General features: G+C 46.5%; 1 protein-coding gene across 1 annotated transcript; it reads left to right on the top strand.

The window, feature by feature from the left end:
- The first annotated feature begins 2,070 nt into the window (after positions 1-2,070).
- irag2.S (inositol 1,4,5-triphosphate receptor associated 2 S homeolog) lies at positions 2,071-23,779 on the top strand. The gene is given in 34 exon segments (XM_018254728.2): positions 2,071-2,425; positions 2,427-2,823; positions 3,310-3,402; positions 3,538-3,718; positions 3,911-3,990; positions 4,075-4,153; positions 4,251-4,409; positions 4,556-4,592; positions 5,082-5,183; positions 6,441-6,604; positions 6,899-7,013; positions 7,257-7,339; positions 7,341-7,414; positions 8,859-8,920; positions 9,086-9,166; positions 9,493-9,601; positions 12,051-12,207; positions 12,856-12,934; positions 17,257-17,297; positions 17,390-17,463; positions 17,641-17,745; positions 17,914-17,963; positions 18,819-18,876; positions 19,255-19,315; positions 19,395-19,425; positions 20,750-20,890; positions 21,035-21,169; positions 21,251-21,395; positions 21,565-21,596; positions 21,724-21,777; positions 21,895-21,950; positions 22,596-22,697; positions 22,799-22,897; positions 23,283-23,779. Coding segments are annotated over 34 exon segments (3,693 nt in total). The 5' UTR covers positions 2,071-2,212; the 3' UTR covers positions 23,527-23,779.
- The last annotated feature ends 1,614 nt before the right edge of the window (positions 23,780-25,393 follow it).

Genomic DNA, 25,393 nt, shown 5'->3' on the forward strand with positions numbered 1-25,393 from the left:
ACTTCCCAACAGAACCAGATACAATGTAACTTCCCAACAGAACCGGATACAATGAAACTTCCCAACAGAACCGTATACAATGTAATTTCCCAACAGAACCGGATACAATGTAACTTCCCAACAGAACCGGATACAATGTAACTTCCCAACAGAACTGGATACAATGTAACTCTATCCTGATCCAATTGTCGGAACCTTCCCAACCACTGTCAAAGCTCCAGTGAGTCGAGGCAGTTCTGTTCCAGCCCAGACAGTCCATTCTGCAGTCACAAGGAGCCCCCGGCCCTCAAGTAAAGGGCAACTGTACCCCATTCCTTGCAGCAGGGCCCTACTCATCCCGCTTTTATTACACCCCCTTTATAACATGCAGTGAGCTGCTACATTACTGATATAACTGGACTCCTCATGTGATTAAGTAGTCAGCGACCCCAGTAACCATACAGCAGGCTGGAGAGAAAAGGTGCACAAACTGAATGAACTTGGGGAAGCAGTAGCCCGTGGATGATGGGGGGCAGAGAGGGCATGTGGCCTGGAGGGGGAAAGTCATGTAGCCAACAATACCCCCCAGCAATACCCCCCAGCACAACCAGAAGATACTGTGTCACAGGCAATTTCATGTCCATTAGCAGAGATGCCCCCTAGTGGACAGCCACTTAAAGGGGTTCTGCAGCTTTAAATCATGAGGGATATACTGAGACAATTTGCAATTGGTTTTCATTTGTTTATTATTTGTTGTTTTTGACTTATTTAGCTTTTTATTCGTCAGCTCTCCAGTTTACAGTTTCAGCCATCTGGTTGCTAGGGTCCAAATTCCCCTAGCAACCATGCATTGATTTGAATAAGAGACTGGAATATGAATAGGAGAGGCCTGAATAGAAAGATGAGGAATAAAAATAAAAGTAGCTGTAACAGTAAATGTTTAGACTTAAAGAGGATTTGTTTTTTAGATGGGGTCAGTGACCCCCATTTGAAAGCTGGAAAGAGTCAGAAGCAAATAATTTCAAAAACTATAAAAAAAGAAAAAATGAAGATCAATTGAAAATTAGCCATTCTATAACATACTAAAAGTTAACAACCACTTTCAGCTACTAGTAGTGAATTATGACACCCATGGGTGCTGAGGCCCTGATCTGATTAAATTAACAGCTTCTATTGCTTTGTATGGGGCAAGCCACATGGGCTACAAGTTGCAACACAGACTGTCCCTATAGGGAATTCTAGAAATGGAGCCTGAGCTGCTGCCGGTTTCCAGCTACAAATCCAATGAATACTGAACAGGTCTGGAACCTCTTCTGTGACCAACTGCAACTCTGTCTGTACGACTTTCCAAATATGATGTTGGTCAGTAGCAAATGATGATGAGTTGCAATTAGAGTGTTGCTCCTGGGGTTACAAATAACGACATTGTGCAAATGCAATGCAGCTTTAAAGGGGAAGTCTCCTGCTGGAATATGTGCATTATATAAATCCCAATGATCAATACAGAGGGATCCAGTTCTCTTGGCTCCTACATCACCTCCAGCAGGGGGGGGTTATTGGGAGAGACAACTGGTGGGACGGAGGGCACATTGCTATTGAGGATTATCCATCCTGGTTCTTGGCCTGAATGAACTAGTTCCGATTCTTTCCAGCTTTCAAATTGGGGTCACTGACCCCATCAGACAAAACAAAACAAATGCTCTGTAAGGCTACAATTTAAAGTGTTTTTGGTTCCTTTTTAGTCTCTGGTCACATGTTTCTAATGGATCTAGACTGGATAAAACTGAAGATATTGGTTTATCAGCCCCTTATTCTAAAATGGGGTAACAGTGCCCTCGCCCTATAAAATGATGTCCTTGCCAATGATAAATCTGATCTTTATTGCCCTGTCCCTATAGACAGGAAACTTCTCTTCCTACTTGGTGTAATGTTATTGTAATTTTAGTCTAAATCATGTTCATATTGTAAAGTTTTCAATAAAAAACAAAAACCCTATAAGACCTGCTGGGCAGCAGCTAAAACAACCTCGCCCCCTAGTGGTCTCATTAGCCTATAGCAGCTCAGAATCCTGATTATTGAAGACTTACTGGAACCCGACCAGCACAACGTCTGGGGTCCGACCCGGTACTGGTTATTATTAACATTTATTAGTTAGTCATTATAATGCCATCAGTGTTTTATTGGTATTTTTCCATTCTAGATTTAATCATTTTACCAACAGAAAAAGACAAAAATGACTGATTGTGGGTCGGCGACCAAGCGCCACAACCCGGTTGACAGCATCTGCCGCAAGATCAAGACCATTCAAATGAGGGATCAGGACTCTAACCCCAACCTGCAGATCCCCAAATTTCAGTCCCGCAACTTTGACAGCCCCCAGTCCAACACCAAGAAGAACCTGGAGGAGGTGCTGAAGAACCGGACTGTAAAGATCCCTGATAAGGAACTGGGGACTGGGGAGCCTCTCTAGTCCAGGGGGACACGTCTTCTCTCCAGGGCACAATTTGGCCTCTCCTTGTTTACGAGCCGTGGCACAAAATGATTCCCCATTGGGCAATGCCTCCTAAACCATCAACCTGACTGTGAAGGACAACAACAAAAAGATCTGGTCAGCAAAGTCTCAGAGCTGCTCCACTCCAGTTGTCTATGCTGGGGACCTCCAGTTTAAATTCTCCCAGTCTGCCATTCCCAGTGCTCAGTATAAGAGCATTTTGCTGGAAGAGCCGTCCATCCCCTCCACCCCCAGTTTCTACTTTGCAGATAGGAAATCAGAAATCATCACCCTCCAGTCGCCGGTGGTCAAGAGGCTTTCGTTGAGTGAGACTGGAGGTAGGAACAAAATGGGCAGGGCCCAAGGGTTGACTTTCGAGGGTAGGGGGGTCCCTGGCCAAAGGGTTGGCCTTCAAGGGTGGGGGGTCCCTGGCTTAAGGGTTGGCCTTCAAGGGTGGGGGGGTCCCTGGGTTAAGGGTTGGCCTTCAAGGGTGGGGGGGTCCCTGGTTTAAGGGTTGGCCTTCAAGGGTGGGGGGGTCACTGGCTTAAGGGTTGGCCTTCAAGGGTGGGGGGTGCCTGGCTTAAGGGTTGGCCTTCAAGGGTGGGAGGCCTGGCCCAAGGGTTGGCCTTCAAGGGTGGGGGGAGCCTGGCCCAAAGGTGGAAAAGTTACTGGCCCAAGGGTTGGCCTTCAAGGGGGGGGCCTGGACCAAGTAATTTTGAATTAAGTGGGGGCCCCAGACAAGTTTCTTCTTTGCCCAACCTCAAAAACCAGCATTCTATTCCATTGACGGAGTGGTGCTGTCCCTCCTCTAACCCACTGTAGGCTTCCGGCCCCTGTAGAGCACAAAGCAGAGAATGCGTCGGAGGTGAGTCTAATCTGTGAGGAGGACTTGCTGGACAGTATCTTCCATGCCTGTGATTCAGATCACCGAGGTCAGTATGGAGAGAGGGTTTCTGTGGGTTCTTTCTGTAGTTTGGATCACGTTCTGACTCCTTCCACGAGCCCAATGCTTGGGACATTTCTCACACACAGACCATGGTGTCTGACTTACCGGTCTGCACTAACAGGTAAAGTTGCTGTGTCCAAGATTGTGGATTATCTGCGGCACACGACAAGCCGTGGCTCTGAGGACAGTGGACTGGATGAACTGTGTGACATGCTGGACCCAGAGAAGCAGGACATTTCCTTGGATCTAGAGACCTATCACGCCATCATGAAGGAATGGATCGATGACTGCAGGAACAACGGGTAAGTAAACTATCTGGTTCCATTCACACTATGGTTTACACCCCACCTGTTACCCAGAATCCCGAGGGGCAGGGCACCAGCCAATCAGATCACTGAAAAAGCATCCCGGCAATCCATTTAGCCAACCAGCAGGGGGCAACACTAGAACTAGAAGATCAGTCTATGAACCTTTTAATGTCTCTGCTTCCCCAGAACTGAAACTAATAAAATGAAGGAATCGGCCCTGGGGCCTGAGGAGTCGATGTTTAAGCTGCGGGAGAGTCTCCTTGCAGGTAGGAAAGTGAATGTTGTATTAATGATTCCATATCTGGGGGAGGGGCTGCTCCATTAACCCTCTGTCTGCTGGTTTTGTTTAGTGAGGAGGATTTCTGGCACCATGAACATCACGTCGGGGAGCCTGGAGGCTTTTGGGGGTGACATCTCCATAGGAGACCTGTAAGTGGCCAATATGATGATACACTGGGGTTACTAGCCGTACCATTGCTGGGACTCCCTGCACCTTCTGAGCTCCCCATTGTCTCTGGTTCCGTAGGGAGACTTCGGACCTGATCACGTGCGTGGCTGATCTGCAGTACAATAACCAGAAGCTGCAGAAACAACAGGCCAAGCTGAAGGCCACCAATGAGGGCCTGGAGGAGGCCAACCATTGGCTTCTGGAGGAGAACGAGGAGCTGTACAATCAGTGGAAGAGGTGAGGCACCCAATACTTCCATTGGCCATTTCTGGCCTATAAAGCCTGTCTAACAAGCTGTTCAGGCTCCCTTTCAATCTGTGACATCACTGGGGGGCGGGATATATAAAGGAAGTTCTCTTCAACCCTGTCCACTGATGTTTCAGTTCCCAGCAGGCCATAACCAGAGCCAGGGTCTTAAAGGTGGAGCTGGAGGAGATGAAGATGAACATGAACAGCTCAAGGAATGATCTGGGCACACAATAAGCTATACCCTCATACTGTACTGTCTAAGGGAATCAATATGGCACCTCCTCCTCCCATATGTATAAATACAAATATACAGAGAAGGAATGTTCTGGGCACACAATAAGCTATACCCTCATACTGTACTGTCTAAGGGAATCAATATGGCACCTCCTCCTCCCATATGTATAAATACAAATATACAGAGAAGGAATGTTCTGGGCACACAATAAGCTATACCCTCATACTGTACTGTCTAAGGGAATCAATATGGCACCTCCTCCTCCCATATGTATAAATACAAATATACAGAGAAGGAATGTTCTGGGCACACAATAAGCTATACCCTCATACTGTACTGTCTAAGGGAATCAATATGGCACCTCCTCCCATATGTATAAATACAAATATACAGAGATGGAATGTTCTGGGTACTTGTTCTTGCAGCAGGAGGACACGCGTGGGATGGCGGATCTGGTACTGGTGTCTCTGCAGCGCCTGATTGAGTTGGACACGGATGCTAAGGATTTGCCGGGGAAGATGCTGGAGGTAAGGATTCAGTTAAACAAGCCATGAGGATGATCTACGGCAACAGAAGTGGAACTCCCAGGGGTTCTACATCCCAGAAGGAGTTGGACATTGGGCAGAGCTGCTGCACATTCAGTGGGTTTGGCAAGGGGAGGATTTATGGTGTTTTGAATTCTAAAGTAAATTCTGGGGCCCTGGAAAGATCAGAGAATTGGAAGAATAACTAATTATCTGTCTATGTCTCGCCTATTTGTTAGCTCTGTCTCTATTTAGGGGTTCAGTTTTGTCCCTAAAGGGATTTCTGTGTAACTGTCATTGTGTCTGTCCCTTTCTCTTCTCTGCACTGCTGCTTCTGACTCCTGATACAACTTCCCAATATCCATTCATTCCTCATTCTCACTGGGTTTATAGTTCTGTGTAACTGTCATTGTGTCTGTCCCTTTCTCTTCTCTGCACTGCTGCTTCTGACTCCTGATACAACTTCCCAATATCCATTCATTCCTCATTCTCACTGGGTTTATAGTTCTGTGTAACTGTCATTGTGTCTGTCCCTTTCTCTGCACTGCTGCTTCTGACTCCTGATACAACTTCCCAATATCCATTCATTCCTCATTCTCACTGGGTTTATAGTTCTGTGTAACTGTCATTGTGTCTGTCCCTTTCTCTTCTCTGCACTGCTGCTTCTGACTCCTGATACAACTTCCCAATATCCATTCATTCCTCATTCTCACTGGGTTTATAGTTCTGTGTAACTGTCATTGTGTCTGTCCCTTTCTCTGCACTGCTGCCTCTGACTCCTGATACAACTTCCCAATATCCATTCATTCCTCATTCTCACTGGGTTTATAGTTCTGTGTAACTGTCATTGTGTCTGTCTGCACTGTTAGTATAAAACCCCTCTCCGGCACAGATTACTGCAATGATTATTATGGCCACTAGAGGCCACACTACAGAATGCAGCAGCAGCAGCACATGACTCTAAGCATTAGAACCCCCAGGCTGCATACAGTATGGCAGGAGATGGCACACACATAACCCCCACCTTGTATACATCTCACCAGGACATAATCTGAGCATTATAAACCCGCAGACATGTTACAACACGACAGGAGATGGTACTGGAGCATCAGAAGTCCACTTGTATTTGAATAAAGCACATTGTCACCCTAAGACAGCAGTGCCTGGAGCATTATAACCCCAGGGAGGCAGGTTAGTCTGTCAGTCCGTGAGTCTTTCCCTTTGACTCTGTGCTCAGGGGCTTTATCTCTCCCCCCACAGACCATAAAGGCCGACCTGAGGGAGAAGCGCAGAAGCTGGAGCCACAAACTGAGGCAACTGGAGAAGCACCGCGAGTCGATGGATAAGGAGTTTGTGAAGGTCGCAGGGAGTCTCCGGCGACTGAAAACAGAACAGGTTCACATGAGGAAAGAGCTGTCGGCCAGGTATAAACGCCCATATATGGATACAGGGTGGCATTGCTGCTGTGGGTTTGTTGTATTACAGGAAATCCTATTCAGAGCTGTGATGCTACAAATCTGGCCTAGTGAGTGCAGCAAATTATATTCTCTGCCTTCCCCCCCACTCAAGGACTAACTTACAATAATGGGGTTCCTTCCAAGACTAAGGGGCCCCTAGGCTTATTGTTGATTGGTGTAAAGTAAAGACAAACAGTAGAGGTGCAGGGAGTTGTGAGAAAATGCCATTGGTCTGTGGTGTCTCTATCTTGTTGCCGGCAGGTTTAATGAGCTGGAGACGGCGAGACAGAGGCAGGAGGAGGCCGAGGGCAAAACAGAGGCCGTCACTCAGAGGCTCAGAGAAGTCGTCCTCGGGGAAGAGGATTTCACAGAGAAGGTATCGGGGTTTTCCACCCAAATCAAATGTTAAGGCCCCTTTAAATGTGAAGCTCCCTTTGTAATTAACATCATTTAGTTTGGAGCAGGTAATGAATTTTTAAAGCAAGTTGCAATTGGTCTTTTTAACACTTTCACTTCGGAAGATGATGATCCCAATGTCGGGGGACATTGGTGCATTCAGTTTGCCTCGATCCAGTGACCTGGTATAGGGTGGGTGCCAATGTTATGCTGTTGTGCCCAGGTGGGTGAGTTGCAGGGAATACTCGGTGATGTGCGGGTGCAGAACCAGACTCTGACCGGGCAACTGGAGGAGGCGAATGTACAGAGACTTGCTGGCAGCGAGAGACTCACTAAATGCCAACTGTCAGCTCCTCCAGCACAACTGCACCAAACAGCAAAGTAAGTGTGTGACTGTGTGTATTTCCTGGTACTCGTGTGACTGTCTCTACTTCCTTTGCACGGGGGAGTGTATTTCCTGGTACTCGTGTGACTGTCTCTACTTCCTTTGCACGGGGGAGTGTATTTCCTGGTACTTGTGTGACTGTCTCTACTTCCTTTGCACGGGGGAGTGTATTTCCTGGTACTCGTGTGACTGTCTCTACTTCCTTTGCACGGGGGAGTGTATTTCCTGGTACTCGTTGCACGGGGGAGTGTATTTCCTGGTACTCGTGTGACTGTCTCTACTTCCTTTGCACGGGGAGTGTATTTCCTGGTACTCGTGTGACTGTCTCTACTTCCTTTGCACAGGGGAGTGTATTTCCTTGTACTCGTGTGACTGTCTCTACTTCCTTTGCACGGGGGAGTGTATTTCCTGGTACTCATGTGACTGTCTCTACTTCCTTTGCACGGGGGAGTGTATTTCCTGGTACTCGTGTGACTGTCTCTACTTCCTTTGCACGGGGGAGTGTATTTCCTGGTACTCATGTGACTGTCTCTACTTCCTTTGCACGGGGGAGTGTATTTCCTGGTACTCGTGTGACTGTCTCTACTTCCTTTACACGGGGGAGTGTATTTCCTGGTACTCATGTGACTGTCTCTACTTCCTTTGCACGGGGGAGTGTATTTCCTGGTACTCGTGTGACTGTCTCTGCTTCCTTTGCACGGGGGAGTGTATTTCCTGGTACTCGTGTGACTGTCTCTGCTTCCTTTGCACGGGGGAGTGTATTTCCTGGTACTCATGTGACTGTCTCTACTTCCTTTGCACAGGGGAGTGTATTTCCTGGTACTCGTGTGACTGTCTCTACTTCCTTTGCACGGGGGAGTGTATTTCCTGGTACTCGTGTGACTGTCTCTACTTCCTTTGCACAGGGGAGTGCATTTCCTGGTACTCGTGTGACTGTCTCTACTTCCTTTGCACAGGGGAGTGTATTTCCTGGTACTCATGTGACTGTCTCTACTTCCTTTGTGCGGGGGGGAGTATATTTCTTTGTACTCATGACTGCAGCTACTGCCTTTCTGAAGTAACACAGCAGCACTGACTTGCTTTATGGCACACTCAGGATCAGAAGGCTCAGTTGCAGCACAGTTGGGAGTTGAGTGGCACAGGAAACAAAACCACTGAACTTTTAAATACATAATTGTGTCCCCAGGCGACACTTTGTATTGAAACTTTGATCCTGACACGGCCTGTCTCTGTATATTCTGTAGGCAAATCTAGAATTTCCTTTTTAACCGTTTCCCCTGCTCTCTCTGTATCTTTTCCTTCCCCTTTTCTCCAGTCTCTAGAGGCCCCTCCCACATTGTCAGAGGAAAGGGTTAAGAGGGGATCCTCCTCCAGGCAGGGTTGGCTCGTTCCTCTCACCCAAATCCTCTATTTACCCCTCGCTGCTTTGTCTTCTTGCAGAATCCATCCAATCCCTCCAGGAGAAACTGTTTAAAGGGCAACTCTGCGCTCTCCTCTGTCAGGTACCAAATATTTCCTTTATTGGGGCTCAGAGTTGGGGGATCGGGTCAGTTTCTGGGGAGTTGGGCAATGAGACACCGCAACATTTCTTTTTCTGAGATTTCCTGAATTTTGGAGATCAAATGTGCGTTGGCTGAATCCCAACCACCAAAACCTTTTCCCCCCAGAACTGCTCGGATCAGAACCCAGTGGAAGAGACCAGTGCCCCCCCTTGTGATGTGGAGCCCCAGGGTGGAAGGGGGGAAAAGGTGGGTGCACAGGTTTCTTTCCAGTCCTTTAATTGCAGAGTTGGATCTAATTCTAATGGGACATAAACAGACTCCTCCCCTGTCCTGAACTAAATGGATCAGACCTGGAGCTGCCCCAGAACTTGGAGACGCGCGAGACATAGTGGTAACAAGCACCACCTGGAACCTCTGAGATGCCCGAAATAACTCCTCTGTAACTGGGGATGTGAAGTCAGATGCACTGCCTGCCCCCCTATATCATCTTCCCCCCCCCCTTATACCAACCCCCACCTGCCCTTTATATCTGCCCTTATGTCCTACAACTTATTAATCATCTTTTATTTCAGCACAAATGTATCTGCGAGAGATTCTGTATCCAAGAGGCAAATTGTTTGGTCCAAACCCCCAAAAGCAGTCGTGATGCTCCCCCACTGTGTGTATATACCCTCCTGCTAGGTAAGTGACCCCAGTAATATAAGTGTATAATATATAGGCACAGCCCCCCCCATCTTTCCCCTGTCACCCCCATATCATATATGCACATAATGTAAGTGTATAATATATAGCACAGCCCCCCATCTTTCCCCTGTCACCCCCATATCATATATGCACATAATGTAAGTGTATAATATATAGGCACAGCCCCCCATCTTTCCCCTGTCACCCCCATATCATATATGCACATAATGTAAGTGTATAATATATAGGCACAGCCCCCCATCTTTCCCCTGTCACCCCTATATCATATATGCACATAATGTAAGTGTATAATATATAGGCACAGCCCCCCATCTTTCCCCTGTCACCCCCATATCATATATGCACATAATGTAAGTGTATAATATATAGGCACAGCCCCCCATCTTTCCCCTGTCACCCCCATATCATATATGCACATAATGTAAGTGTATAATATATAGGCACAGCCCCCCATCTTTCCCCTGTCACCCCCATATCATATATGCACATAATGTAAGTGTATAATATATAGGCACAGCCCCCCATCTTTCCTCTGTCACCCCCATATCATATATGCACATAATGTAAGTGTATAATATATAGGCACAGCCCCCCATCTTTCCTCTGTCACCCCCATATCATATATGCACATAATGTAAGTGTATAATATATAGGCACAGCCCCCCATCTTTCCTCTGTCACCCCCATATCATATATGCACATAATGTAAGTGTATAATATATAGGCACAGACCCCCATCTTTCCCCTGTCACCCCCATATCATATATGCACATAATGTAAGTGTATAATATATAGGCACAGCCCCCCATCTTTCCCCTGTCACCCCCATATCATATATGCACATAATGTAAGTGTATAATATATAGGCACAGCCCCCCATCTTTCCTCTGTCACCCCCATATCATATATGCACATAATGTAAGTGTATAATATATAGATGGATATTATTCCCTATTAGGGATGTAGCGAACGTCGGAAAAAAAGTTCGCGAACATATTCGCGAACTTGCGCAAAAATGCGAGCGGTTCGCGAACGGTTCGCGAACCCCATAGACTTCAATGGGAAGGCGAACTTTAACATCTAGAAAAGACATTTCTGGCCAGAAAAATGATTTTAAAGTTGTTTAAAGGGTGCAACGACCTGGACAGTGGCATGCCAGAGGGGGATCAAGGGCAAAAATGTATCTGAAAAATCTGCCTGTGTGTGCTTGGAAGAGATAGTGTAGGGGGAGAGCTGTTAGTGATTTCAGGGACAGATGATAGTAACTTTGCTGGCTAGTAATCTGCTTGATACTGCTCTGTATTGTAGGGACAGAACTCTGCAGGGATTTGAGGGACATTTTAGCTTAGGTAGCTTTGCTGGCTAGTAATCTACTGTTCTCTTTAAACAACTGCCATACGTTGACCTTGTAGGCATTGTTTGCCCAGTTTTTTTGGACGCAGCCACTGAAGCACAGTTGCCAGAAAAAATATGCCATATAAATGCTGAAAATAGTCATTTTTCGCCATTACGTAAAATATATTATGGCTGCTTGAAAAAAGTGACTCCGGTGTTTTTTCTGGAGACGGTAATATTATGGATATTTAGACAGAATGTGAACAAGGTCACACAGCTCGATGGCGGGTTGAAGAAAACAGTGTGCAAATAATGCCTACAGGGCAAATAATGCCTAAAAGGTCAACTTATACACTACTACAGCGGTAGTAAAATAAAAAAAAGTAAAATAAAAAAAAATGAATATTAAAAAAAAAAATTAAAGTTGGTGCTGCTGAACTACTAGGAGCAGCAGATTAGCACACCAGTCCCACTCCCCAACACTGCTAGACTAATAGCACTGGGCTCTTATAGTAGTAGTAGTAGTAGTAGTAGTAAAACAACAAAAAAATAAATAAAAGCAGTCCTTACAAGGACTACTGTTATTGCAGCAGTCAGCAGATGAGATCAGAAGCAGGACAGCTGCCCACTGCAGCTACATACAGAGCACTGCAGTAGAAGGTAGATTACTAGCCAGCAAAGCTACCTAAGCTTAAATGTCCCTCAAACCCCTGCAGACTTCTGTCCCTCCAATAACAGAGCAGTATCAAAACGATTACTAGCCAGCAAACTTTCAACTGTCCCTGAAATCACTAACAGGCAGCAGCTCTCTCCCTACACTATCTCTTCAGCACACACAGGCAGAGTGAAAAAACGCTGCAGGGCTTCGGTTTTTATAGGGAAGGGGAGTGGTCCAGGGGAGAGCTTCCTGATTGGCTGCCATGTACCTGCTGGTCTGGGGTGAGAGGGCAAAAAAAAGCGCCAACAATGGCGAACCCAAAATGGCGAACGTCGCGCGACGTTCGCGAACTTCCGGCGAGCGCGAACACCCGATGTTCGCGCGAACAAGTTCGCCGGCGAACAGTTCGCGACATCTCTATTCCCTATACAGACGCACTGACTCTGGAGATATTACAGTTGTATCCGAGACTCGGGGTGCGGAATTTTTCTCGTTTCGGATCCAGAAATCAGAGCAAATGTGAAAGCGCCAGACACCGGGAAGTCCATAAAACTGCAACGTCAGAGGGGGATTCTGTGAATCTAAACAAGTGAGTCTGGACATTGTGTGACCTTAAATCTAAGGGGAGGGGGGGGTTGAGTCAGAGGTAAACGGGGTCTGGTGCCCCCTCCAAATTTATTGTACATTTCTATAAAAGGCAATACGTGCGAGAGTTTGTTTTTGTTGCAAAGCTGAAATTATTTTCCTTTACTTAACTTAGTCCAATGACTGTTAAAGAGCAATTTAGGGCTATGAGCAAACTTAGGGACTGTTCCTGCTGAATTGTGCTTAGTACAGGGAATACCTATGCTGCCATAGTTTTATGGGATCTCTCTGTACAGACTATGAGCAAACTTAGGGACTGTTCCTGCTGAATTGTGCTTAGTACAGGGAATACCTATGTACCATAGTTTTATGGGATCTCTCTGTACAGACTATGAGCAAACTTAGGGGCTGTTCCTGCTGAATTGTGCTTAGTACAGGGAATACCTATGCTGCCATAGTTTTATGGGATCTCTCTGTACAGACTATGAGCAAACTTAGGGGACTGTTCCTGCTGAATTGTGCTTAGTACAGGGAATACTAATTGTTAGTGTATATTCAGTGCCAGATATAATACTATGCTCTATAACAGCAGTTACATTATGCAGTATGTCCACCTATTACTTTTTCTTACAATAAAATTTCCTCCCAACAGGGGCAGTTCTGTGTCTCGGGAGGTTCAGACGGATGTGGATTATTCTGATGCTCTTTCCATGGATCTTCCTTTCCCACAGGTAACGTTTCGCAAGTGTCAGACCCAATGGCCTGTTATTTTGTTTAGGGGGTTAATCCCGTTGGGTTTATAGTTATGTAAATTTAGTTGCTCCTAAGTGAAGTGTCTGTCACTCTCTGTTCTCTGGTTCTGACTAGTGATGGGCGAATTTGCGCCGTTTCGCTTCGCCGAAAAATTCGCGAATTTCGCGCGAAATTCGCGAAACGGCGAAAAATTCGCGAAACGGCGCCGGCGTCTCGTTTTTGACGCCGTCGCCCGTTTTTGACGCCGGCGCCCGTTTTTCCGACGCCGGCGCCCGTTTTTTGCGCCGGCGCCCGTTTTTGACGCCGGCGACTTTTTCGAAAAAAAAAATTTTTTTTTGACGCCGGCGAATTTTTACCGCGAATTTTCGCGGGCGTTTCGCGAATTTATTCGCTCGGCGCGAATCGCGCAAATTCGCCGCGAATTCGCGCATGGCGAATAAATTCGCCCATCACTAGTTCTGACTCTTGAAACAAAGTAGCAGGAGTGAATGAATACAGAGCCAGGACCCAAGGTTCTATATATGACAAAGGGGATATAAAACTGATCATTTCTTTCCTTGGAGTTTCTATGTTGGTGTTTGAGCGTCGGTCTGTGCGTTAGTGACGGGTGCTGCTGGCGTGGGCTCAGGATTTTAACCTCAAGTAAATGTTGGCCCAGATCCCCATGGAGCTTCACAATCTTTCCATTCCCCCGGGATGATGTTTCCACTTTCCTGTCACTTGTACACACTACAGATGTGGGAAAGCTAAGCCCTCGGCTCTGTGCAACATGAATGTAAATGTTGTGTATAGTTCAGCAACGTCTTATGCTACAGCCCCTCAGTGTGTAGCTACATCTGCGATAAAGCAAGAGACTACTGCTGCTTGTTTGCCACATAGGAAGTAGAGACAGTCACATGAGTACCAGGAAATACACTCCCCCGTGCAAAGGAAGTAGAGACAGTCACAGGAGTACCAGGAAATACACTCCCCCGTGCAAAGGAAGTAGAGACAGTCACACGAGTACCAGGAAATACACTCCCCCGTGCAAAGGAAGTAGAGACAGTCACACGAGTACCAGGAAATACACTCCCCCGTGCAAAGGAAGTAGAGACAGTCACACGAGTACCAGGAAATACACTCCCTGTGCAAAGGAAGTAGAGACAGTCACACGAGTACCAGGAAATACACTCCCCCGTGCAAAGGAAGTAGAGACAGTCACACGAGTACCAGGAAATACACTCCCCCGTGCAAAGGAAGTAGAGACAGTCACACGAGTACCAGGAAATACACTCCCCCGTGCAAAGGAAGTAGAGACAGTCACACGAGTACCAGGAAATACACTCCCCCGTGCAAAGGAAGTAGAGACAGTCACACGAGTACCAGGAAATACACTCCCTGTGCAAAGGAAGTAGAGACAGTCACACGAGTACCAGGAAATACACTCCCCCGTGCAAAGGAAGTAGAGACAGTCACACGAGTACCAGGAAATACACTCCCCCGTGCAAAGGAAGTAGAGACAGTCACACGAGTACCAGGAAATACACTCCCCCGTGCAAAGGAAGTAGAGACAGTCACACGAAGTACCAGGAAATACACTCCCTGTGCAAAGGAAGTAGAGACAGTCACACGAGTACCAGGAAATACACTCCCCCGTGCAAAGGAAGTAGAGACAGTCACACGAGTACCAGGAAATACACTCCCCCGTGCAAAGGAAGTAGAGACAGTCACACGAGTACCAGGAAATACACTCCCCCGTGCAAAGGAAGTAGAGACAGTCACACGAGTACCAGGAAATACACTCCCCCGTGCAAAGGAAGTAGAGACAGTCACACGAGTAACAGGAAATACACACCCCTGTGCAAAGGAAGTAGAGACAGTCACATGAGTACCAGGAAATACACTCCCCCGTGCAAAGGAAGTAGAGACAGTCACACGAGTACCAGGAAATACACTCCCCCGTGCAAAGGAAGTAGAGACAGTCACACGAGTACCAGGAAATACACTCCCCCGTGCAAAGGAAGTAGAGACAGTCACACGAGTACCAGGAAATACACTCCCCCGTGCAAAGGAAGTAGAGACAGTCACAGGAGTACCAGGAAATACACTCCCCTGTGCAAAGGAAGTAGAGACAGTCACATGAGTACCAGGAAATACACTCCCCCGTGCAAAGGAAGTAGAGACAGTCACACGAGTACCAGGAAATACACTCCCCCTATATATAATTCAGTAGATAAATAGGATGTACATTTCAGTAGGAATCTATTTTAGGCTTTTGCCATTACAGAAAAAGAATTATCGAATACAGGAAGTTTGAGTAATTTTCTCTTCCTTGTTTGTATTTAGGCCAAACTCACTGGAATCCGATCAGATTTTTTAGTTTTTTCTGTGGTGATGAATCAGAAGTGAATGTGTGGGGGGGGGGGGTATAGCCATGTGGTGTTCTCAGTATAGTAATGACACTTTGTTCATTGTATCCAGTCCCAAAGCTTTGGATAAGGTCGGGCTAAGTTTGTCTTTGTTTTGAACCAAATGGTTTCTGTGATGTTTTAACCTTTTATGTTTAACTCTCAATATGTGACTACACTTTGCAGTTGGTCTTCATTTCCCTTTTCACCCTTTTGATTGGCCCCTGGGTGGGTGTTGATGGTGTGAGGCGACGCTGGGCATTCTGGGAGGTCGGGGGCAAATGCAGTGGTGATTAGTGCAACATGTGTCTAATATAAATGTTATGATAGGTTAATCCATTGCCGCCCATACTTTCTTCATTGAGTCACAACGGCCTGAGCTGGAAATACACAAATTCCATCGGTGGAATCAGAGGGATGATTAACTCTCTCACTGCCAGAGATGGGGCCAAAAATAAAGCTGATCTTCTATTAACCCCAGCTAGTACATTTTCTATGCAAGGATATTGTTCAATTTAAAGGGGAAGTTAACCTTAAAATGTGTTTTGGCTTTTGCTTCGTTGCCAGTTTGCTTTCTGGTCCCCTTTTGGTCAAGGGATGTTACATAAATGTCCAGGTGTGGCCCTCCAGCTGCTCATGATGACTATAATGAATATAAGTCCTTTAGTGTCTATTCCTATTGTAAGGGGCCCCATGTAGCAGAATCCAACAAACAGTCCTGGAGGAGGAGAAGAGACTTGAGCTACATGATTGGCTGTTGTACATGAGCGCTGTATACAGCAGCCCCAGATAAATATATACTTGATACTGATTCAAATGAGCCAAGGGGATTTGCATTGGGTTTGTGTTCCCTCTCTGGTTCTGATGACTGTTTGGCTCATTACGGGAACATAGAGGGGGATTTGCATTTGGGGGGGGGTAGGAAGTTGTTGATTTATCGTTTCCCTGTGATGGGGGGAGGGGCTCATGGCAGAACAGAGAAGTGCAGGTTCCTATTTGCCTTTAGGGAAATTCTGGTGGCCACACGGGTCTGTATGTAAAGCAGCAGGGAGTTGTTATTGTTACGTTCTCACGTTCTCTGCTGGGGTGGGGGGCACGGGGAGTCCTGTAAAGGCCCCACTGCTCACTAGGGCTCTGGGGCACTAAGGGCAAAGTCATAACGAGCAGAGGGGCAAATGAGCAGCTCAGTGTATGGGCCCTACAGAGAATTCCCAGTGTGATACATTGTATCTGATACAGACTCTCTCCATGTGTAACATTGTATCTGATACAGACTCTCCATGTGTAACATTGTATCCGATAGACTCTCCATGTGTGACATTATATCTGATAGACTCTCCGTGTGTAATATCGTATTGTAACATTGTATCTGATACAGACTCTTCATGTGTAACATTGTATCTGATACAGACTCTCGGAGTGTAACATTGTATACAATTGCTCTGCTACAAACGGGCCCCTCTCTGTGGTGCCAATGGATTTAAGGGCACAGGGTGGGCATCTTGCACATTTTTATCACTGATCTACCAGTTTTTGGGTTCTTTCCAACACCCCAAGTGCAATATTTTGTTGACAAAGAGCCATTGGGCTTATCCCCCAGTGCCATAGGAACGCAGGGAAATGGTTCTGGAGCCGGACGGGGGACGTGATGATCCTGTTGGGGTTTCAGACGAAGCTGAACACAAAACTCCGAAATCATTTCCAGTTTTCCCTGCACTCGGGGAATGAGATGGATCCTTCCTGGTTCTTCTGTCAAGCTGATATTATCCAACACTTAATGCCCCTTGGGGCACGGGGTGGGGGCATTCTCTGCTGTTTTCAGGTGCCATGAGCCTACTACTCCTTTAGAGCAGCTTTGTTGTCTTTGCGCTGATCCCAAACCCCCTATTAAACCTGTCCATTTCCTTGAGCAGGGGAGCACAGCTGAGCATCAGTTGGGGGACCCCAAAACCAGGTCAGATATACAGAATTTTACTGGGTTTTATTTAATTTTTTTTTTTTTTGCAATATTTTTGACTCTTGTTTTTTTTCCAACCTCTCTGGCAGCAGCATTGTCCTGAATTCCCAGGTTGCCCCCAACGCCCCCACTACTGCTGTGGATTACACCCTCATTCCATCAGGTATGGGCCGTCCAATCTCAAGCTCTTCCTATTATTATTTTATTGTTTGGGTCAGAACTGAAAATTGTGAGATAAGGGAATGCACTTAACTGCTGTTTAAAGGCAAAGCTAAGCACAAAGCTTTTATATATAAAGAAATTATTCAGTTTCTGAAAGCCAAAAAAATTTTCTCCCCAGAACCAGATAACGAGCAGTTCATAATGGAGACGGGTGCTGTTGGGTCAGAGGAACCTCCAGTAAAACATGAAGCAGTGGAATCAGCAGAGGCCTCTGCTACTGAAGGTAATGGGCAACCAGGCATTGATCTTGGCTTTGGCACCCATAGGGATCTTCTGGTCAGTCGGATCTGCCAGCATCCAAAACAGTTGCGTTAGATTTCATTGCACTGGACTTTATTTATGCGCTGGATCCATGTTGTACAATTTGTTGGGGTGTGTGTGTGTCTTTCAGGGCCACAGAGTGAAATTGGGCGAAGCTCTTTGGTAGAAGAACCCGTGTTGGTAAGTAGTCCTCACCACCAGCATCTTTACGTTCTCCCAGGCACATTTGATTTGCTTATTGGGCAGTGCTGTTGACCACTGAGCAGTACTAATGGCAACTTGCCCTGGGGTACATGCCCCTTCTCTGCTTTCAGTTCAGGTGCCCAGACAGCTTTTCCATAGAGAACCCCCCCTGAAACATTAAGAAATACTAAGAAAGGTCATCTCCCCTCACACCATCACGATCCTTTACTTGAGCTTGGTGTTGCCCGACTCCAGTTCCAACATGATGGTGCCATGCTGGCTTGATAGGGCACAGATCTTGTGATGCTGGTGATTACATTGAGTCCAGTTGGACCAGGACTGGCAATCTGTAGACTCCCAGGGACATTGGAAGAAGGTCCACCTCATTGGATGGTAGGAATTATCACGGAGGTATAAAAGCTTGAGTTGGTCTCAGATCCCACCCAGACCTTTGCACCACATATTTCAAGGGTCCATAAAGAGAACAAGGGAATTGAAGGCTTAATATCCTCTTGGATTTTAACTCCAGTTCTTCCAGAGATGATGGGGTGGGGGGTTACATTTTGCTAAACCTCACAACCAGGCGTTATCAATGTGTAGAACTACCCTCTTCTCCGTGAAATTGTTACTAAGCTGGGGGCCCACACGGCAGAAGGAGGCAAAAATAAAATGGTCTCTAACAGACTTTTTAAGGTTCAGACTCCCTGGGTGGCATTTAAGGGGTGCTGCTATATGTAGGAGTTTATTGGGCTGAGGATCTCGGGTAGAACTTTGCCCAACTGCCCACCCTCCAATTGTCGCTTTTTGCAGAACAATAACTGACATTTTCCTTGTTCCTCTTTCTGTCGACAGGAGGAGGATGAAGAAGCGAAAGCTGGGGGGTTCCCAATGGGACCTGCAGACCAGGAAGGTGAATAAACTGCTGCCCTTGCAGGTTCTGATCCAAAGGCGCCAGCACTATAGTACATGGTTCTATGAGAATTATGTCTTTCTCCAATTGTGCTGTCTGGTTGTTAGGGTTACTCACGCTAGCAACCTGCCCTGTTTTTTTTTGATTGTCTGAATGGGAGAGGAATAAAGTTACTGCCTGCAGGTAGATATGAGGGGCCCTGGCCATACAGACAGAGGCCCCCATCTAAGGGGAGGGGAATTATTATACAACAACTGTCCTGATGCCCCACTTACCCCAGTATGAAGAGAAGAAGCTGTGACCTACACAGCAGTTATTTGCACCTGATAGTCCTGTGATACTGTCAATAATAATAACCCAATTCTCCTTATTTTATAGCAAATTCTCTCCCCGAGCCTCTTCCATCCAACTCACCCACTGACCCACTGGGGGAAAATACGTAGGTTTTCTATTGGTTTGTCTTCATTTAACCCTCACTGCTGGTTTTCTCTTAACTGTATATTGTTTTCTTCTTATAGACCCTTTACCAATAACCAAAAGGAGATGGAGGTGAGTTCTATATATGATGATGTACCCCCTACTGTAAATGATAAGGATATTAGAAGTCACTGAGGGGTTGTTCTGTGACCATATAAAGACACAAGGCTGCAGGCTGAGTTATACAGGGAACTCTGGGTATCACTCATGTATTATAAGGGATAATGTACCCCCTACTGTAAATGATAAGGATATTAGAAGTCACTGAGGGGTTGTTCTATGGCCATATAAAGGCACAAGGCTGCAGGCTGAGTTATATAGGGAACTCTGAGTATCACTCATGTATTATAAGGGATAATGTACCCCCTACTGTAAATGATAAGGATATTAGAAGTCACTGAGGGGTTGTTCTGTGACCATATAAAGGCACAAGGCTGCAGGCTGAGTTATACAGGGAACTCTGAGTATCACTCATGTATTATAAGGGATAATGTACCCCCTACTGTAAATGATAAGGATATTAGAAGTCACTGAGGGGTTGTTCTGTGACCATATAAAGACACAAGGCTGCAGGCTGAGTTATACAGGGAACTCTGAGTATCACTTATGTATTATAAGGGATAATGTACCCCCTACTGTAAATGATAAGGATATTAGAAGTCACTGAGGGGTTGTTCTATGGCCATATAAAGGCACAAGGCTGCAGGCTGAGTTATACAGGGAACTCTGAGTATCACTCATGTATTATAAGGGATAATGTACCCCCTACTGTAAATGATAAGGATATTAGAAGTCACTGAGGGGTTGTTCTGTGACCATATAAAGGCACAAGGCTGCAGGCTGAGTTATACAGGGAACTCTGAGTATCACTCATGTATTATAAGGGATAATGTACCCCCTACTGTAAATGATAAGGATATTAGAAGTCACTGAGGGGTTGTTCTGTGACCATATAAAGGCACAAGGCTGCAGGCTGAGTTATACAGGGAACTCTGAGTATCACTCATGTATTATAAGGGATAATGTACCCCCTACTGTAAATGATAAGGATATTAGAAGTCACTGAGGGGTTGTTCTGTGACCATATAAAGGCACAAGGCTGCAGGCTGAGTTATACAGGGAACTCTGAGTATCACTCATGTATTATAAGGGATAATGTACCCCCTACTGTAAATGATAAGGATATTAGAAGTCACTGAGGGGTTGTTCTGTGACCATATAAAGGCACAAGGCTGCAGGCTGAGTTATACAGGGAACTCTGAGTATCACTCATGTATTATAAGGGATAATGTACACCCTAATGTATTCTAAGGGATAAAGTACCCCCTACTGTAAATAAGAATATTAGAAGTCACTGAGGGGTTCTGTGATTTCTTTTTTTTATTCCCATGCCAAGACTGAATTTCTGCGCCTGTCGCTTGGATTTAAATGTGACCTGTTCACACTAGACAAGCGGCTGCGGCTGGAGGAAAGGTCTCGTGATTTAGCGGAAGAGAATCTGAAAAAGGAGCTTACAGGTTGCACCAAACTGCTGGAGGTAAGGTGGGACTCATTGGGAGGTGGGTGGTGAACTTGGCTGCTATTTAAATAGTATTTTAAAGCCTAGTGGGTGAAGTTAGAGTTTTTGGGGTATCCATAAGAATGATGCATGGCAGTGATGTTGGTACCTGATGTGTGTCAGGCCCTGGTGCCCCTGTGTGAGGAGGACAACGAGTCTCATGAGATAGTGAAGAAGTTGGAGAAGGCCCTGCAGTTCCTCAGTGTTCACACAGCCCGAGTGGCAAGTCGAGCGGAGATGCTGGGGGCCATTCACCAGGTATGTCTTGTGTAGAGTAACCCTTACTGTTCCCTCTGTGTAAGGGCCTGTGGGGACCCATACGTCTGTCTGTGTCTGTAGGAGAGCCGGGTCAGTAAGGCCGTGGATGTGATGATCCAACACGTTGAGAACCTGAAGAGAATGTATGCCAAGGAGCACGCCGAGCTGGAGGATCTCCGAGAACTTCTCCATCAGAGCGACCGGTCCAGCTTCTCCGCTGAGCGAGGTGGGTGTTGGGATACATACGTCTGATAATCCAGCCGCTGGGAGCTGCTCATTAGTGCAATGATGGCTGCCATCACTATAGCCTGTTATTCAAGCCTGTTGGACTTGGACTTTGGTCTTTTTTTTCAACCCAACTGTAAAGACTGTGTATTTGTGTCTTTTGTTTTCAGATGAAAAGTTGTCGTCGTCTTTACCCGCAAAGGTAATTCTGTGTCATTCCCAAAGTACCCAGAGCCGTTCTGACTCACCCCCAGTCTCCATCGTGCTGTGCAATTGCCCCCAGCAGTCACACAACTGATTAAAAGCTGCATTTTGTCTTCCCTTTTCAGCCGTCGTCTCTTAGGAGAGTCAGTATGCCGGCTTATACCCGCAGCATGGTGATGGTAAGCTCTGGTGGTACACTTGGCATGTGTGGATATTGGGTGGACCAACAGTGCTGCCTTTGCAATATCTACACATTGGGGTAACAGCCAATACTGACTCCCCCATTCTTTTCTCAGGAACCATTTGGAGGAGATAAAATAGATGGAAAATTCCACAAAAGATCAAACAGCTGGTGAGTTAGGGTTTAATCGGATTACGATATTGGGCAAAACTAAGCAAATGGCATTCTTGCCGCTTTTGATTTGGGGAGGGCTCTTGGCTTTCCCATCAATGAACCCTCAACCCACTTAACCTACTGGCGGTTTGAGTATTTAGATCTGTCATTTAAATATGGCCACGGTGGGGCGTCGGATATTGACACCACCAAATAATGGTTCCAAAGTGGCACCGTTTTTGGAAAAAAATAGGGATGCACTGAATCCAGGATTCAGTTCGGGATTCGGCCTTTTTCAGCAGGATTTGGATTCGGCCGAATCCTTCCGCCCAGCCGAACCGAATCCTAATTTGCATATGCAAATTAGGGGCGGGGAGGGAAATGCGTGACTTTGTCAGAAAGCAAGGAAGTAAAAAAACTTTTCCCCTTCCCACCCCTAATTTGCATATGCAAATTAGGGTTTGGTTTGGTATTGGGCTGAATCTTTTGTGAAGGATTCAGGGGTTCGGCCGAATCCAAAATAGTTGATTCGGTGCATCCCTAGAAAAGAATATCTGAGTAGTAACCAGTTCTGTGAGTATCTACAGCTGCCTGCAGTTCAGCAAGTCTGAAATCTGTTCGTCTTCCGTCTGACGCTGTGTAAAGTTCTAAAACTTCTCGCAGGAAACTGATGGGCTCGAAGCCGAATGAGAATCGCCCGAACCTGCAGCGTTTCGCCACCACTTACGCCCGTCCCGATCCGACTGACGAGGAGTCAATCCAAGAGTAACAGCCCCTGTTTCTTTATATTCTTGCTGTATATTTGTTTTATACAATTCTCCTGCCTCTCCCACTGTCTCTCCCTAAAATATTCCTTTGTCCCCTAGAGATGAAGTGAACCAGGAGTTCCCTGAGGATATACAAGATGACATCACCAGGAAGTCGAGTTTCCTAGAAATAACGTCCCCCGCACAAGCATGCAGTCTGTAAGTGGGAAGTGTCATTGCAACATAAGTTTCTTGTCTGTCTATGACCTTTGGCTGAGAATGCTGGGAGTTGTAGTTCTCCAATAACACACTATGCCTTTCCTTGGGCTAAATACTCTATGAATCAAGAAGGCAATATAACTCCTATGTTTTCTTTGAAATACTCTGTGTTTATACAGTTGATCCTGCATGTGAGGTTTGCTTCAATCATGATGCACCTCTTTGTAACCCTGCTTGTGCCCCTGTCCTGGCTGAATCCTGTTCCTAATTGCTAAGGAGAAGGAGACATGGCTGGGCCAATGGCAAGGGTCTGTGTGGGAGCCTTCAATAGACAAGAATTGGGATAATTTGGAAATAATTTGTGGTCATTGCTGTTGTGGTGCAGGTACGGCAGGGTTCATTCCTGGGGGTCTGACCTGAAGAATTGCATTTTGTCTCTGAACAAGACTGTGGTGATATCGGTGGTGGTTGTTTTCCTGCTGGCGGCGCTGCTGAGCTTCCTCATGGGACTTTCCTACCAGAGACCAGAGGAGGGAGCTCCGGAGGGGACGGGAGACTCTTGGACCTCACTGCAGCAGTTTTTGTGGCCTTATACAGGACTCCACCATAATGGGCAACCCCCTGTGTGAGGCGACGGGGGAATGTCGGACTTATTCATGTAACACATCGATCTCTTCCCAACTAATTTAATAATTATATATTTTATAGAAGGTTTTATGGAAGACAAAGATAATTATATTTTGTATATAACCTAGAAACTCCACTATCTGTTCCCCCTTTAACAAAAAAAAAATGAGGCAGATCCAATCGCCGGTTCTGAGCACTTGAGATAAAAGGATAAATATCTTTAAATGCTAAAATAAAACTTGTCGTTTTCCTGGACGAGGCACTTACTGTATCAGAGTGAATGTGACTCCTTGTCACCGTATTTATTGTTCAATAAAGTTCCGTGTGTGGTGAAAGGCGTTGCTCCCTATGAGAATGTTGTGAGTGGGGGTGAAATGAGTTGGTCCCTATGAGAATGTTGCGGGTGGAGGGTGAAAGGCGTTGCTCCCTATGAAAATGTGAGTGTGGGTGAAACGCGTTGGTCCCTATGAAAATGTTGTGGGTGGGGGTGAAATGCGTTGGTCCTTATGAGAATGTTGCAGGAGGAGGGTGAAAGGCGTTGCTCCCTATGAAAATGTGGGTGGGGGTGAAATGTGTTGGTCCCTATGAGAATGTGGGTGAAACGTGTTGGTCCCTATGAAAAGGTTGCGGGTGGGGTGAAACGTGTTGGTCCCTATGAGAATGTGCTACTTGTCTGGCAGGTTACGGTATCAGATGTGCCAGCTGTGAATGTTACATTGGCTGAAACTCCCTGACCCCCTGTGCACTCACACTCACAGACCAAACACTCACAGACCAAACACTCACACTCACAGACCAAACACTCACACTCACAGACCAAACACTCACAATCACAGACCAAACACTCACAGACCAAACACTCACACAACTGAAAGGTGAAAAGTCCCAGAGCGAGAGACTCATTTTTATTCATTGGGCAACCGAGCCGGCCACGTCGTGCTCCCAACCTCGCGCACAGGAGATGGGGTCTAATGTTTCAGTGCTGGACTAGGGGTGGGCTGCTTATGAAGTACATGGTGCCCCCAAACTTTGCGTCCAAGTCACGAGCCTCTACTGCCGACCCCTAGTTCCAGCCCTGGATCCATCACATGAATTTGGCTGCTGTTTTGTCTCAGATAAACACGTTGGTACATACCAGGGCTGGACTGGCAATCTGTGAGTTCTGGCAAATGCCACAGGGGCTGCTGGGAGTTGCCATAGACACTCACTATTTATTGGGCTGCTGGGGTCTCTGTGTAGCTGAAATGCCAGGGCCTATTCTGACTCTCAGTCCAGATTCTGTGGTACAAAGCGAAGCACAGAGACTCTATACTATGGGGGGAAACACCAGGGCAGATATTTCTCTCATATTCAGCAGCTCAGGGGCCACTCAGGAATCACTGGGCCAAAGGGAGAGAAGTTTGTGCAACTGGGGGGCTGAATATACAGTGACCTCCCATAAACACACACAGGGGGGATTCCATCATAATTACTCCTCTCCCCCCAGTAACTGCCCCACTCTGCTTCCCCCTCCCTCCCAATAATACTTCCACCCCCTGTGTCTCTGTTGCTATAGGAACAGCCGGGCGCGCTTCTCATACGTCATCCGGATGCGTCTGTGTTGCCGGAAGTGTTTAGAAGCGAACGGCGCGAGCGGAGGAAGTGATTCTACGTGTTACTGCTGCAGTGCTGCCTGGGTAATGCTACTGACTTGTACTTCCGCCCGGCCCCGCTGCTGGGGATGCTGGGAGTTGTAGTTATATGTGGCGGGCGTATCGAGAGCAGCTCAGTTACAGTTACAAGTGCATCGCCTCTTCTCACCCCACAAGTGCAGAAAGTGACCCAGACACGAATCAGCCCATTCACCCCACAGAGCTGCAGCCTTTTACC

The sequence above is a fragment of the Xenopus laevis genome, chromosome 3S, assembly GCF_017654675.1.
Source record: "Xenopus laevis strain J_2021 chromosome 3S, Xenopus_laevis_v10.1, whole genome shotgun sequence".
NCBI lineage: Eukaryota > Metazoa > Chordata > Amphibia > Anura > Pipidae > Xenopus > Xenopus laevis.